Here is a 16821-nt window from a genome sequence, read left to right on the forward strand (position 1 = left end):
GAGCTTGAACCTGGGTCCATGTGCACTGTAACATGTGCACTCAGCCAGGTGCACCACCATCCAGCCCCTACAGTCTAGTCTTTAACACAGAGACACAAACTCTGGTCTCCCCTTGACTGGTGTCCAGGAGACATACCAAGACCCCAATGTCCCTTCATCCTTTCCCTTCCCCTCCATCCCCAGAGTCCTTTGCTTTGGTGCAATACTCCACATTCATAGACTTGACTAATTTAAAGGTCAACTAATCCTTCCTATTTTCAACTCTGACACCATCTTCCCAGACAATACTTTTAGCCCACTTGCATGTCAGCTGTCAGGTTCAGGCAAAGATTACTAAATTCATGGGCCCCTTGGAACAGACCTAAAGTAGACTTCTTGGCTTCTTTCCACACAAAGACCCCTAGTTTCATTTGATCTACTCCTGCCTTTGGGTTTATTTATTTTTTAAATTATTTTTGGGGGAGGGGTTCCTGTTTATTGAACAATTTTCTTTATATCTTACTGCATTTCAGTCACCAAGTTGCAGATGCTACCATGATGATGCCAACCAAATTTCCCTGGGCAGACGCCCTCACCCATGTGTCCTGGAACCACCCCTCCCCTGAACCCTGTCCCACTAGGGAAAAACAAAAACAGGCTGGGGATGTGGATCCACCTGCCAACACCCATGTCCAGTGGAGAAGCAATGACAGAAGCCAGAACTCCCACCTTCTGCACCCCATAAAGCAATTGGCTCCATATTCCCAGAGGGATAAAGAATAGGGAAGCTTCCAGTGGAAGGGATGGGACACAGAACTTTGGTGGTGGGAATTGCATGTAATTATACACCTGTTATCTTACAATCTTGTTAATCATTATTTAATCACTAACAAAAAAGATGGAAACCAAGAAATAAATACATTCTAGTAGGAAAGCTGTTGCAATATTGTACTATTTTGTTTTTTAAATATTATTAATGGTTTGACATTGATTATAAGATAACCTGTGCATATCCCCCCCTGTTGTTAAAATTCGGCGGCTCCAGCTGGCCGGGCTAGCTTCACGGGCGGGTAACAGAGATGACCAGAGACATATGGCTGGACAGGGAAGCTGTATTTCTTTATTCAGGAACAACGATTCATAAACTAAGACAAACTAATCACCAAACAGAACTCTGCTGTCTCTTTGCGGCGGCGCAAGCACTCTCTCTTACTCTCGAACTCAGGAACCCTGGAACTCTGGCGGGGTTCCTAGGGGCGGGGCCAAGCAGGCCTGGGAAACTAACTGGACTGATCCAATTTTCTTGGTGGGGGAGGGTTAGAACAAACCAATGTAAAGCATACAACAATTTCCCCTTTTCTTTTTAACTAAATGACTATAGTATCAAGGGTGTGGGGTGAACAGAAACCTCTATCATACAGGCATTTTTAAAAAAGAAACTGGCACAAACATGGAGAAACATGCAAGCAAGTAACAAGAACCAGTGTGCTGCCAAGGGAAGGCCTGAGGGGGCCATTTTTGCCTCTGTGGGCAAAACTTTATCAGCTTAAAAAACATTTCTTGCCTCTGGGGGGCGTACTTGCCTCGACGGGCATTTGCATGGGGGTGGGGAACGGCCTAGAGTCCCAAAGGCAGCTGGCTGCAATTTACTTACTATGAAACAAACTTGTTATTAGCATATTTCTAATAGAGAAGGAATTTGAGACTTTTACATATCAACAACGTCTTTTAACCTTTTGTTACACCCATTCAAGATGGAGTTGTGCGCAGGAAAGGAAACCTCAGGCATGAGAATAATTAGCATAGCCATTGTGCGGATCTACCATTTCCAATAGAGAAGGTAATGGAGAGTTTTACATATCAACAAGTCTATTTAACCTTTTGTTTGGACCAACTTAGTTAAAATATATTGATTGTTAACTAATTTTTACCTCAGACTTTAAATCTAAGTTAATTTTATCTTTATGAGAATTACGTTGAAAACCTTTTTCATTTAACTTTGACTAGTAAGAATTTAGCCTTAAAGTTACTGTTTACCAAACTTTAAACATACACATAAACATGGTCATTAATGCACAAGGAGAGAAACCTTTGTTACGAAGACATGTCATTTTTTTTTAAATTTTTTATTTAAGAAAGGATTAGTGAACAAAAACATAAGGTAGGAGGGGTACAACTCCACACAATTCCCACCACCCAATCCCCATAACCCACCCCCTCCCATGGTAGCTTTCCCATTCTCTAGCCCTCTGGGAGCATGGGCCCAGGGTCGTTGAGAGTTGCAGAAGGTAGAAGGTCTGGCTTCTGTAATTGCTTCCCTGCTGAACATGGGCGTTGACTGGTCGGTCCATACTCCCAGTCTGCCTCTCTCTTTCCCTAGTAAGGTGTGTCTCTGTGGAAGATGAGCTCCAGGACACATTGGTGGGGTCTTCAATCCAGGGAAGCCTAGCCAGAATCCTGGTGGCATCTGGAACCTGGTGATTGAAAAGAGAGTTAACATATGAAGCCAAACAATTTGTTGAGCAATCATGGATCCCAAGCTTGGAATAGTGGAGAGGAAGTGTTAGGGAGGTACTCACTGCAAACTCTAGTGTACTTCTGCTTTCAGGTATATATTTTGCAGTAGTTTATGGATACGTGTGCACATAAGCTCTCTCTCACAGAAACTGGTGTATATCTAGATTATGGGACTTTGTTAGAAAGTGAACTACCTGAGATGAAATTAGAGTGTACTATAAAAGGAAAGGTCTCACCCGAGTAATGGAGTTGAAGGGTTGTCATTCCACACGTGAAGTCTCTGGATACAGTCTGAGGTGAAGCATGTTGAGGTGGCAATCGTTGCTTTGGTTAGGTTGTGATCGGCGGATGCAATATTATTTGGTTTGGATTGGGAGATGCATACGGGAAAGTGGGCCCTATCCAAGGGTTCCAGGACTGGGGGAAGTAGGGGCTCTATAGTGAAGATGTGAGGTTCCTGCTGTCTTAGGATTCAAAAAGACAATCGATAGTTAATATTATCATCACATTATTTGTTAATTGGGTTAACTTTGAAAAGTCCCTTTGTTATGGTTTGCTATACAGTACCCAGTATCTTGTATACAGCTGTGCTATTGGATGCTTCTAATCTACTTGGTCTAGGCTTTTGAGAGAGTCCGCATATCAAATACATAGCCTATATATTAAAAAGATTCAGTTTGTCTTTTGAGAAACTTTGAGACATACAATTGATTTCCCCCTCTCATATTAATTAACTACTGATTTATATGTCTACATTTTGCTAGGAGTGTACATAAACACCATTCCCACCACCAAAGGACTGTGACCCATCCCTCCCGCCCACTCCCACCTCCCACTGGCCCAGGAAGCTACATGTCTACCCCTCACCACTGGGTTTTTACTTTGGTGCCCTACAACATGTCATTTTAAACACGAATTTAGATATGTACTGTCTTAGTTGTTGGGGGGGGGGTTCACCATCCGGAGGTGGCTTCCCACGCAGCTTCACTTCTAGGAATTGCAGGTTGCGATCTCTGTACAAATTTCTGCGTACTCCAGCTTGTCTGCCTTCAGACCGGACCAGCAGCTGGAGATCTCGTGTGCCCAGTTTCGGCAGGGAGCCTGGGGGTCCGGGAGGCCCGGGATCATTCCAGAATTCATAGCAAGAGGGTGGGCAGGCCAGCATTGTAGAAGGCATGGGCCTAGGTGCCCAGGGGTGGCGGCCATGATAGGCTGCCGCGGCCCTGCCCCATGGTCCTGTCATGTCTGCAGCCCTACTCATAGTGGCCGAGCAGCATGGAGGGATCATGCGTCCAGTACCCTGCACCACGCGGTGGAGAGCCGGCTCCTGTGGGCTGGCCTGTGTGCTGGCATCGGGCTCCTGCTTGGTGGCATCAGGCTCCTGCATGCTGGCATCGGGCTCCTGTGTGGTGGCATCGGGCTCTTGCATGCTGGCGTCAGCCTCCTGCGGGCTGCGGGTCTGCAGGCGCGGTGCGCGGGGTTGTCTGGGCGCAGCCGGCTGGCTGGCTGTTTAACCAGGTGGAAACAGCAGCTCCGCGCCTCGCCTCCCGCCCACTGGCTATTCCCGCTGGCTGTTCTGTGTTCGCCCGAGCGAGTGGAAACCACAGAGTGGTCCAGAGATAAATGTTCCAGAAACAGCAAAACAGTCTCGTGAAGAAAGACCAGAGGCCTTTGGAGATCTCTTCACAAGCAGAAGAGAAGGCCATAGTGCATAGGTAGCCAAGTTGTCTTTACTTATCTGAGAGATGCGTAGGTCAGGTCTACGTGGGCGCCATTTGTTGTTAAAATTCGGAGGCTCCAGCTGGCCGGGCTAGCTTCACGGGCGGGTAACAGAGACGACCAGAGACAGACGGCTGGGCAGGGAAGCTGTATTTCTTTATTCAGGAACAATGATTCATAAACTAAGACAAACTAATCACCAAACAGAACTCTGCTGTCTCTTTGCGGCGGCGCAAGCACTCTCTCTTACTCTCGAACTCAGGAACCCTGGAACTCTGGCGGGGTTCCTAGGGGCGGGGCCAAGCAGGCCCAGGAAACTAACTGGACTGATCCAATTTTCTTGGTGGGGGAGGGCTAGAACAAACCAATGTAAAGCATACAACACCCCCCCTCCCCATCTCCTCACCTTAGCCCACCCTTGTCCCAAGGTCTTAGAGACAGGTTGGAAAAGGGATGGAGCTGGAGGTAATTATGCTCAGTGAGGATGTAAAAGATAATTTCCAGATGGTTTCACCCAAATGTTGGAAATAAAGAATTGAAACACACAGGCTTGCAAATCCAAACAGATAGAAACAAGACGAAAGAAAATACAAAATAAAAAAGGAGTATCTTGATCATATTATAGAGAGGGACAGACACCTGCAGACTTGCTTTGCTGCTTGTGAAGTGTCCCTCTTGCAGGTGGGGAGCCGGGGGCTCGAACTCGGGTCCTTGTGCGGGCCCTTGAGTTTCATACTATGTGCACTTAACCGGGTGAGCCACCACCCACCTCCCCACGCCCCCAATTTATTTATTCCAGTAAACTCCCTAGAACCTTTGTTGCAAGAAGTGAGATTATGCCTTAAGGAAAGAAGGCAAGAAAGGAAGAAGGGAAGAAAGGAAGGAGGAAAGAAAGACAGAAAGAAGGCTGCACAGCGGCAGACCTGGGAGTATCTCCTTGCTTGGAATCTTCCCTTCCCTGGGTGGGGACTCCTCCCACGCCCTCCCATCCACCCACTGCCCCTGCTCCCTCACCAAGTTCTGTTCTAAGGAGCTTCCTGAAGCTTGTCCTGGAGCACAGTTGGCCCTCCAATCTGCAGCCCTAACCCCTTGCTACCCTAAACTCCCAAATCCTCATAATCTCCCCAGCGCCCCAGTCTCCCAGACTCCCAGTCTCAAGCCCTGCACCAGCCTTCCCCCTCCTGCACAGCGGTCCCACTGTCCACTTAGTGGCTGCTGCAGGGCTGCAGGGCTGCAGGGGGAAGGGTGCTCTCTGAGCCCCAATGACAGACACAGCAGCACCCTTGGAAGGAGTAGCAGGTCGCCCTCCCTGCATTTCCTTTTTTGGGCAACTGTGTCGCTGTTGTCTTAAAAAAAAAAAAAACAACCTCTGTTAAGGTCCCCTTCCGCCTCAGAAACTATTCGGGTGGAGGCCCCACCCTGCCTTCCTGTCTCCATCTGTCCTCAGTCCTCCAGTCCCCGCTGCTGTGCCGTGGGCTTCTCCTGGCTGCAGGGGGACAGACGGCAGCCAGCGATGGACAGGGGGCAGTGGAAAGGCCTCAGGGCTCCTGAGGTGGTCACAAACTGGGTTTCAGGATTCAGGTAGGTGTCTGCAAACTTGGGAGAGTGGCTGTGAGAGGCAGCTGCCCACAGGGGGTTGGTGTGGGGGCCAGAAACCTGCTAGAGGGCTGGATACTAGGGGCCTGGTGGGTCCCCCAGTGCAGCTTGGGGTTCAGGGGCCTGGGGGGTGGCTGGGGTCAGGGGAATTCCTATCTGCCATAGCCTTCCTGGAAGAGGTGTGGTCTCCAGGGACTGAGGGGAAGCCGGGTGAATTGGGAAGCAAACAGGTGGGAGGGGCTTCTTTCCTCTTAACCTCTGCCCCCACCCCCTCCACAGACATTTGTGGGTGTGTGAAGGGAAGAGGTCTGGTTACACTGCCAGTCTCTCTGGGAAGGCAGCCTTGATGTTTGGCAACTGATTTCCTATCTAGTTTCTTCCTTCCTTCCTTCCTTCCTTCCTTCCTTCCTTCCTTCCTTCCTTCCTTCCTTCCTTCCTTCCCTCTCTCTCTCTCTCTCTCTCTCTCTTTCTTTCTTTCTTTCTTGATGTCTCTTCTTCTTCTTCTTCTACTTCTTCTTCTTCTTCTTCTTCTTCTTCTTCTTCTTCTTCTTCTTCTTCTTCTTCTTCTTCTTCTTCTTCTTCTTCTTCTTCTATTTTTATTTATAAAAAGGAAACACTGACAAGACCATAGGATAAGAGGGGGTACAACTCTACACAATTCTCACTACCAGAACTCTGGATCCCATCCCCTTCCCTGGTAGCTTTCCTATTCTTTATCCCTCTGGGAGTATGGACCCAGGGTCATTGTGGGATGCAGAAGGTGGAAGGTCTGGTTTCTGTAATTGTTTCTTTGGTGAACATGGACGTTGACAGGTTGATCCATACTCCCAGTCTGTCTCTCTCTTTCCCTAGTCGGGCAGGGCTCTGGGGAAGCAGAGCTCCAGGACACATTGGTGGGGTTGTCTGTCCAGGGAAGTCCAGTTAGCATCATGGTAGCATCTGGAATTTGGTGGCTGAAAGAGTAGTTAACATTTAAAGCCAAACAAATTGTTGACTAATCATGAACCTAAAGGCTGGAATAGTGCAGATGAAGGTTTGAGGGTCTCTCTTTTGTAGATAGCTAGTAGACCTATTTTAGTTACATTCCAAAGAATCCATGACTATACTAGTTTTTTCCCCCTGAACCTGAAATCTGATATGCAGGTGGATCTAAGTTATTGTCTGGGGAGATGATGTCATGGCTGGAAAAAGGACCAGAAAGCTGGATCAGGGAAGAGAGTAACTCCCAAATATGGGAAAAGTGTATAAATATTGTTGACTTTAAACCCCAGACCAGATCAAATCCCACCACCAGAGTTCTGAATCTGCCATCCACCGCAGTTCCCCTAATATTTTAGACATGGGCCAACCATCTTCTCTACAACCATCTGTCCATAATTATACACAGTTGCCCTTCTTTTCCTTATTGAATCCTCTCTCTCCCTCTAAGCCATTCATGACATCATAACTACTTCCATCTGTCCCTCTCCTTTTCCTTCTGTCTCTCTGGGTGCTGATGGAGCTGGAGTGCAGAGTCCTCTTATCTTCATCCTATCACTTCTCCCCCTGCTGGGATATGGATCAAGGTTGTTTATGGGGAGCAGAAGGTAGGAGTTCTGGCTTCTGTCGCTGCTTCTCCACTGAGCCTGGGTGTTGACAGGTTGATTCTGTCTACTGGACCAGAGCTCTGGAGATGTGAGGGTCCAGGACACATTGGTGAGGTCGTCTGCCCAGAGAAGTTAGGGTGGAGTCCTGGTAGCATCTATAACTTGGTGTCTGGGAGGTGGCATAACCTAAGTTGAGACAAGAAGGTTAATGAACAGAAACTAGAAAGTAGGATCAGAGCAGATGAGATTAGGGATTTTAGGGTAGAAGAAAGCTAGGAGAACCATTTTTAGGCATGTTCCTGGCATGCAACTATGGTAGTTTTGCTTGATTTTGGTAGCTAGCCTGAGGTTAGATAAGAATAGTGTCTGAGAGAATGGTGTCAGAGTGGAGAGAAGGGCTAGAAAGTTGGAGATGGGCAGGGAGTAGCTCCCATTCTTGAAAAGAAATCAGGGGAGGGGGTGGGATATGGAGATTGGGTGGTGGGAATTGTGTGGAGTTGTACCCCTCCTACCCTATGGTTTTGTTAATTAATCATTTCTTAAATAAAAAAAAAGAAAAAAAAGAAGAAAAAAGAAAAATTCTGTGGCTAAAATTAACTATTTACCTCCATCTACCTGATCCAGGGTCCATATGTAAATACATATTTATATTTATATTTCAGGACAGATTGGTGAAATCATCATCCCAGGAAGGGTAGGATTAGGATCACAGACACATCTTGAATTTGGTGGCCGAAAGACAGTAAAGTGTAAAGAAGGGCCAAATGTTTAGTAAATGGGGACCAAAAAGCATGATTGGAGCCCATGAGAATAGGGCCACTAGGGAGGAAAGAAAGCTAGGAAGTCGATCTTAGCTATGCTCCTAGGAGCCCAGGACTTTAGTCATCTTTGCTTGAGCTTCATAGGTGACATGGAGGTAGACCAGAAGTGTAATCTGGGAAGATGGTGTCAGAGTGGAGAGTGGAACTTGAGAGCTGGGAGTGGCTCCCAGTGGCTTCCATACTTGAAAAAAGGAAACTATTTTGAGGACTCTCCAGCCTTGAAAAAAGGAGTTCTTTGTTAGTATCATTGGACTTTAGCATTTTAAGATCCCCAGTCTTTGGGAGAAGAACTTGAGTCAAAAGGAGAATGCATTTGTTGACTGTCCACTCTATGGCACTCTATGGGTGAGTAGGATATTGATGTGCTTATTGCTCCCCCCGCCCCACAGTATAAATAACTGGACCCTGGGTCAGAAGAGGAAGTCAGAGTCTCATGACAACACATCTGAAGTAAGGCTGCTTCTTCTGGGGAAATCTCGTTCAGGAAAAAGTGTCACCGGAAACACTATTTTGGGTCACCATGCATTCACATCCAAGTTCAGTGAGCAGCCAGTGACCACCCAGTGTGAGACAGCAAGCACCACCCGGGGCCAGAGCAAGGTCGTGGTCATCGACACGCCTGCCCTTTTCTCCTCACAGCTCAGGGCTGAGGACAGGTGCAGAGACCTTGACCACTGCTTGCAGCTCTGTGTCCCCAGCATCCACGCCCTGCTGCTGGTCATTCCCATTGGCCACTTCAAGGCCGAGGACACAGATGCCATCAAGGGCATCCTGGAGACCTTTGGAGACGAGAGCAGGAAGCTCACCCTCATCGTCTTCACGCGGAAGGATGAGCTGGGGGGTGACACTCTGCAAGATTACATTGAACATGACCCATCTCTCAAAGAGTCTGTGCAGACCTACGGGGGCCGGTACTGTGCTTTCAACAACAAGGCAGGTGCGGAGGAACGGGAAGCCCAGGTGAGGGAACTCCTGGACAAGGTCCAGCGTCTAGTGCGTGCGAACAGAGGGCCACACCGCCTGCAGCTCAGACACGGAGCCAGGGGACAGCAGGTGAGAGCAGTCTGTGAGGGTCTCTCAGCATCTCTGTGCCCCAGTGCTGTGGGGGGAACCTAGTCCCACTTGGTGATTGATGATAGGTTGGGTGATGGGACACGTGCTGTGTCTGAGGAGAGAAGCAGCCACAGTTTGGAAAGATAATGCCACAGACATCAGGATACTTTAACTGTCATATGCCTGGCATAGAATTAATGAATGCACTTCATCTTTCATAGTGCTGCCTTCATAAACAACTCTTCCTTTGGCTTCTCTAAAATGTCATCTTTTGGTTCCTTCTCTTTCCTGCCCACTCCAGAGTTAGCTAAGTCCTCCTCAAATGAGCTCTAAAGATTGGCATCTGCAGGGCTTGGTCCAATCCTGCTCAGTTCTCTTGTCCTGGGAGTGAGTCCAGGTTGTCTTGGCATTGAACTCTGGACAGGGCCTTGTGGTGGAGTTCTGACTTTTTAAAATCCCTTCCACTGCATAGCCATTTGACTGCCTTGCATGATCTCAAACTTCCTATGTTTTTCATCTGAAATCTGTAAGACTATGGTTTTCTTAACTTGATTAGTATTGTGTCACTCATCTTGTTCTTCAAAGTTTTGAGTAAGAGAGTATGCAGAGAATTCTCTAAATACAATAGCAGGAGCAATCAAAGCAAACACAAATTCAGCAAGTTTATTCAAAGTGACTCTCCTTAGAGATGTTGAGTTTGAAGTCTGAGCACATGCAAATGACTGGGAAGTGGGTTTGGGTACCAACAAAAATCTGTGCACAGAAAGCAAGTTTGTGCCCACTGTTAAGAGGAAGGCATTGGGGCGCTAGAGTAACTTGATCGCATGCCTCTGAGACCTGGGCTCCCTCCTTTATGACCCCCTTGAGGGCTTCATGGAGCAGACATGTGAGCTCAAAGAAAGGGCATAGTACTAAATTTTCTACCAAGTAGCCTGAACTGGACTCTTGTTGTTTAAGATGCTTCCTGAACTTTCCGTTGATCTTCAGAGTTGGTTCAGAACCCTTGACCCGACCTAGTCCCCCACCCTCTACCTTTTTTTCCTTCTTCTTCTGGTCTCCTCAACACTACTTTAGATTCTGGGACCATGCTCATGCTCTTAAGCTGTAATTCGAAGCCTGTGACTTTCTTAGCCTCAGATATCCCCTTTCTCACACCTCACCTCACCTCACCTCACCCCAGCCCCAGTCTACTTGCTCTTATCCATCTACTTCAGCCCGGACTCACCTCCCTACGGACTCCTGCCTGTTTATCTCCTGAAATGACGTTCCACACACCCACCTCCTTTGAGTCCCTTTAGCTGGCATGAAGAATCTAGAAAACTAGGCGAAAATAAAATATAGGAAGTTTATAAGAATAGTTAGAATTATCATGATTGCATTGCTTTTACCCTTTTCATTTAGTTCCACGAAAATCTCTATTTGAGTAGCAAGTATGAAGCCTCACCTGAAAGATGAAGATTGTGTCAGTTAGGTGTCTGATTCTCTACCCTCTGTTGACTTCCTTTGTTTACCTGGGTGGGAGAAGTTCCGTCCTTTGCTGATTAGAAGAAGCCTCATCCCTACACTGGGGGTTCGGGCAGGAAAGGAGACAGAGTGACAGAGAGGAAGTTCAGTTTCCAGTATTCTCCCTGCCTTTGGTCCCTCCCCTCTGTTGCATGTTACAGGCACAGGATAATTCCTCCTCAAGGGAGCTAAGAAATATATACGTTGTTTTCCTTTAACAAGGAAAAGAGAGATAGAGAGATGCAAGAGCATTGCTCAGCTCTGGCTTATGGTGGTTCTAGAGATTGAACTTGGGATCTCAGAGCCTCAGGCATAAAAGTCTTTTGCAAAACCATTTTGCAGTGTCCCCAACTCAAGGAGTGCTTCTTAAGCCTCTGGATCCCCCACCCCCCCCAGAACTGTAGATTCAGAACAAATCAGTATTCCTGTTCAGCACCAAGGAGCTAGAAAAGCAGAGAGAGCTTCAGGAAAAATGTCTTTGGTGGATGGCATTTGTGAAGCCCTTCTGAGTGAGAACAAGACTGGTTTTCCTCCTTGGTGGGAATCTGCCTGTCAGAGCCGACGTTTCTTGCATTGGATCCTGCAGGCCAGGCAGACAAAAGCAAACAGGGGCCAAGGTCCTCCTGAGTCTGTGTCAGCTGACCCCCTGCTCTAGCTGATGTGCCTGCATTTCAGTGACTCACTTTGCTCAGAGATGGCGCTACAAATGCCTGTGTATAAGTTCTCCCATTTTTTCCTTCCTAGGAAGGTGTGCCGCAGACCGGAGGCAATCCACATGGTAAGATGTCCTTTACAAATGTTAACAATCAAGCCTGCATTCTTTGGGACGGATTATATAACAGAATGAAGGGAAAACTCTAATTTTCTTTTCTTTGTGGATGGGATTAATGGTTTGCAGTCAACAGTAAAATACTGCAGCTTGTACATGTATAACCTTTCCTAGTTTTCCGCTAAAGCACTCTAGCCCCCACCTCGGTCCTCTTCCGCCATCACGTTCCGGGACCTGAGCACAACTCCCAGCCCAGAGTCCATTACTTTGGTGCAATCCACCAGTGGATATACATTTCATTCATTCGTTCATTCATTCATTCATTCATTCATTCATTCATTCATTCATTCGTTCCTTCGTTCATTCATTCATTCATTCGTTCGTTCATTCATTCATTAACTCTTTCTTTCTTTTTTTCTTTCTTTCTTTTTTTGCCTCCAGGGTTATTGCTGGGGCTCAGTGCCTGTACCATGAATCCACTGCTCCTGGAGGCCATTTTTCCCCCTTTTGTTGCCCTTGTTGTAGCCTTGTTGTGGTCATTGTTGTTACTGATGTCATCGTTGTTGGATAGGACAGAGAGAAATGGAGAGAGGAAGGGAAGACAGAGAGGGGGAGAGAAAGACAGACACCTGCAAGACCTGCTTCACCGCCTGTGAAGCGACTTTCCTGCAGGTGGGGAGCCGGGGGCTCGACCCAGGATCCTTATGCCAGTCCTTGTGCCTTGTGCCATGTGCGCTTAACCCTCTGCACTACCGCCCGACTCCCTGGATATAAATTTTTTTCTAGGGCCATCCCATTCCTGAGCTGTGTTGACTTCACAGCTTGTAGCTTGTATGCCACGGCCTGGCCCACACTTAGCACTTTCTACACCTATTTGCATTGCTTGCCTTTTTTGTCTTTTTCCCAGACTACTGAGTGTACTCTCCTCATACATGAGCATTTTGGAAGCATTACCTACTCAGATTTGTCCTGCTCTGTCTATGAACTATATGTCCTTAAACCTACTTTTTGGTAGCAAAATAAAGGCACAGTAAGGACCAAGATCAGTGAAGGCTTCAAGATCAGATCATGCTTCCGCTTCTGAGATATCTCAGGCCCTTTGTGTAACTCTTCATTCATTCATGGCTCTGTCCCCAAGCCACTTTGATCTGAGACTAGAGTTGTGTGGACTCAGAACGTGGCTCCCATTCTCTGTAAAATGTGACAAGGATGAGAGTCAGAACACTCGTTGACATCTCTATATTCCACTGCATGAAGAGACTCTAAATCTGTCCCTCTGTCCCACAGGTCCAGGGGAGAGACAGCTGCAGTTTGCAGGCTGTAAGCCTAACCCTGAGATGTCAGAGCTGAAGGTCCTGCTTGTGGGGAAACGCGGTGCCGGCAAAAGTACAGCTGGAAACAGGCTTTTGGGGAAGCGAGTCTTTGAGACTAAGTTCAGTGATGTGCCAGTAACCCGGGACTTTCATTCTGAGAGCAGAGTTTGGAAAGGGAGGAAAGTTTCGATTATTGACGCTCCAGACATCTCGTCAGGGGACTTTGAATCAAAGCTTGTGAGACACAGTGTTCCTGGCCCCCACGTCTTCTTGATGGTGACCCCCCTGGACTCGTTCTCTGAGCAAGATGAAGCGGTTCTTAACATCCTCGGAAGATGCTATGGGGGGATGTTCGCCGAGCACATGATCGTTCTGCTCACCAGGAAAGAAGATCTAGAAGATTCTGATCTAGGGGAAGAGAGTGTACAGAGGTTCCTAATAAATGAGCACCGTGGTCTCTCTAAGTACCTGAGGTGGTGTAGAAACCGCTACCAGGTCTTCACCTACAAAGCGGTGGGGGAAGAGGAGCAGCGGCTGGTGGAAGAGCTTCTGGAAAAAATTGTGAACCTGGTGGAGCAGAATGGGAACAGGCCTTGTGTTTCCAGGGCAGGTAGGCAAACTGGAGACAGCACTGCAGGCAGTCTTCTCTTTCATGTCCTTTCATCGGGAGGGTGGGGGCTATGGGTCACAACATGGTGACTGAGGCTTGGGCATATCAGTACCTTCTGAACCTTTTCACTTCTCACTCCTCCCCCCTTACCAGAGTCTTTGGCTTTGGTGCCAAATATATGTCCTGCCTGGTCCTTGATTCACTTTGTGTTTTCCTTTCTAGCTTGTCTCTTTAAGTTCTACTTCTAAATGAGATCATCTGGTATTCCTCTTTTTCTTAGACTTATTTCACTTAACATGCTATCTTCAGATTCCATCCCCAATGAAGTAAAGGAGATGCCTTCATAGTTTCTGACAGCTGAGAAATATTCCATCCTGTACACAACTTTCCTGTGGCACAACTTTCTTAGCCACTCATCAAGCCTTGGATATGTGAGGGATAAACCGTAATACAGGAGCACAGTGATCTCTTTGGGTAGAAAAAAAGAGATGATTCAGAGACAGGAGGAGCATCCTGTCAGTCAGTGAGCACTGTGGGCCAAGTCCTGCTCCTGAGTTCACAGGCCCTGATGCCCTGCTCGGCGTCCTTGCTGAGTGAGAGAAAGAGCCGCCAGGCATGAGGGGACCTTAGTGATGGTCTCTGAGCATCTTCTGCCATCAGGTCTGGTCCAGCTGTGAAAGGTGTACCCAGGTAAGCCCATGGTCACTCACCTCTGCTACTTGTTTTCCACAGAAACCCTGAACATTGTCCTTGTGGGGAGAAGTGGAACTGGAAAAAGTGCAGCGGGAAACACCATTCTTGGGAAGAAGGAGTTTACGTCAGAGCTCCGAGCTCAGCCGGTCACCAAGACCAGCGAGAGCGCCACGGGGAGCTGGCGTGGGCAGGAAGTGGTGGTGGTGGACACACCGTCCCTCCTTGGCATGCCTGGTGAGGGAGAGCATCGGTCCACACTGAGGGAGGAGGCTGAGCACATTCTGTCTCTCTGTAAGAGAGGCAACACTGTGATGGTCCTGGTGTTGCAGCTGGGGAGGTTCACTCAGATGGAAGAGAAGTGTATGCAGGTACTCAGAGCCATCTTCGGGAAGGAAGTGGACAAACACACGATAGTGCTCTTCACCCGAAAGGAGGACCTAGGGTCTGAGAAGATTGAAGATTATGCCAAGAACACAGACAACAAGGCTCTTCGGAAGATAATTGAGAAGTGTGAGGGGAGAGTTTGCACGTTCAACAACAAGGAAACCGGGGAAGCTCGAGAAGCCCAGGTGGAAGAGCTTCTGACTATGGCCAGTAAACTGATAGAGAGAAATGGCGGCTACGTCTCCAGATGAAAGGATATCACGGGGAAAAGAAATGGCTCTGCACAGTCACACTGCTAGGGAACTCGTGGTGAGAGGCAACTCAGTGGTGGGTTAATCGCCTCACATGAGGGAGCCGCCAAGTTTAACAGAAGCACTTTCTAGGGCAGGGCAATGTCTTCTCTTCCTCATCAATAAACAAATCTTTAAAATGCTGACAGAAAGCACGTGTTCATGACTTCACTTAGGAGCTAAAACTATGTTTCCGCAGCCACCAGAAATTACTGGGGCTCCGTTAAGCCAGCACACGCCTCACGTTGGTGGACAGGAATGGGAGAACTGACGGGGTGGGAGGGGGCTTGAGAGGTGGGTTTTCTCACCTGCCAGGGACTCGGCTCTTTGTAGGTTTATCTGTTATGAGTCGGGGCAAGTAACTGTGGGAGGGGGTGTAGTGGGACCGGAAAGGATGAAATAATGTTGGGAAAGCTGGGAAGACTTTTCAGAGATCAGGCTGATATTGAATGTCAAGATCAAGACACAACAATCCTGCAACTTGTCAAGTCAGGTTAGAGTCGAAACACCTGACTGGGACTGGGAGCCAGCTCACCTGGCAGAGCACAGGCTGGACCATGAGCAAGGAAGCAGGTTTGAGTCCCTGGTCCCACATGAAGTCATCCTCATGGAGGAAGCTTCAAAGCAGTGGATGTCTGTGGTGGTGCCTCTCATTCTCTCTCTCTCTCTCTCTCTCTCTCTCTCTCTCATAATCTCTCTTTGGTACTTGCCCTTCTGTGTTTGGCTTCTCCCATCTAATGTGGCCTCTTCAAGTTCCATGCTGGATGATGCTAAGGAGACGTCACCATTTTTAACAGCTGTCTCACTCTCCTTCCATCTACCAATGGAAAGGGCCCACAGAGAGGGGTGGAACCATGCAGGTACAGAGGGGAAGAAACGATCCTGCTTGGAAAAAAAAAGAGGAATAGGCTGGGGATGTGGGTTGATCTTTCAGCACCCATGCTCAGCAGAGAAGAAGCTACAGAAGCCAGAACTCCTACCTTCTGCTCCCCATAAACAACCTTGATCCAGACTCCCAGCAGGGGAGAAGTGATAGGATGAAGATAAGAGGACTCTGCACTCCAGCTCCATCAGCACCCAGAGAGAGAGAAGGAAAAGGAGAGGGACAGACGGAGGTAGTTATGATGTCATGAGTGGCTTAGAGGGAGAGAGAGGATTGAATCAGGATAAGAAGGGGTGACTTTGTATAAATGTGGACAGATAGTTGTAGAGATGATGGTGGGCCCGTGTCTACAACTTTAGGGGAACTGTGATGGATTGCAGTGGGGAGAGTGAAGATTCAGAACTCTGGTGGTGGGATTGGTGTGGATTCAAACTCCTATCAGTATGTAATTCTATAATAAAAATAAAAATAATAAATAAATAAATAAATAAAGAGGCACCTGACCAAGGCTGAGGCCAGTCGGGGGCCAGGTGTCAGAGCATGTGGTTGAGCACCTATGTCAAGATTTGAAAACAATCGATTGTTTGTCACTGGGTGACAAGGTAAGAAATGTGTGACACATATAAATATATTATGGGGAGTCGGGCGGTAGTGCAGCGGGTTCGTGGCGCATAGCGCAAGGACCAGCATAAGGATCCCGGTTCGAGCCCCTGGCTCCCCAGCTGCAGGGGAGTCGCTTCACAGGCGGTGAAGCAGGTCTGCAGGTGTCTGTCTTTCTCTCCGCCTCTCTGTCTTCCCCTCCTCTCTCCATTTCTTTCTGTCCTATCCAACAACGATGACATCAATAACCACAACAATGTTAAACCACAAGGGCAACAAAAGGGTAAATAAACAAATATAAAAAATATAATATTATGGGGGGGTGCAGGCGGTGGCACATGTGGTTGCGCACTCACGTTACAGTGTGCAAGGACCCAGGTTCAACCTCCTGGTCTCCACCCGCAGAGGAGAAGCTTCACAAATGATGAAGCAGGGCTGCAGGTGTTTCTCTGTCTTGTCTCCTTATCTTCCCCTCCACTCTCAATTTCTCTCTAATTATATCCAA

At 47.8% G+C, this 16821-nt stretch overlaps 1 protein-coding gene across 1 annotated transcript; it reads left to right on the forward strand.

Annotated features, from left to right (window-relative positions):
* The first annotated feature begins 5376 nt into the window (after positions 1–5376).
* Positions 5377–16182, forward strand: GIMAP8 (GTPase, IMAP family member 8). Its single transcript, XM_060196797.1, has 5 exons — positions 5377–5796; positions 8608–9271; positions 11519–11552; positions 12831–13466; positions 14199–16182. Exons 1-5 carry the CDS (start codon positions 5729–5731, stop codon positions 14792–14794), a joined length of 1998 nt encoding a protein of 665 aa, XP_060052780.1. The 5' UTR covers positions 5377–5728; the 3' UTR covers positions 14795–16182.
* The last annotated feature ends 639 nt before the right edge of the window (positions 16183–16821 follow it).

The sequence above is a fragment of the Erinaceus europaeus genome, chromosome 8 (assembly GCF_950295315.1).
Source record: "Erinaceus europaeus chromosome 8, mEriEur2.1, whole genome shotgun sequence".
Taxonomy (NCBI): domain Eukaryota; kingdom Metazoa; phylum Chordata; class Mammalia; order Eulipotyphla; family Erinaceidae; genus Erinaceus; species Erinaceus europaeus.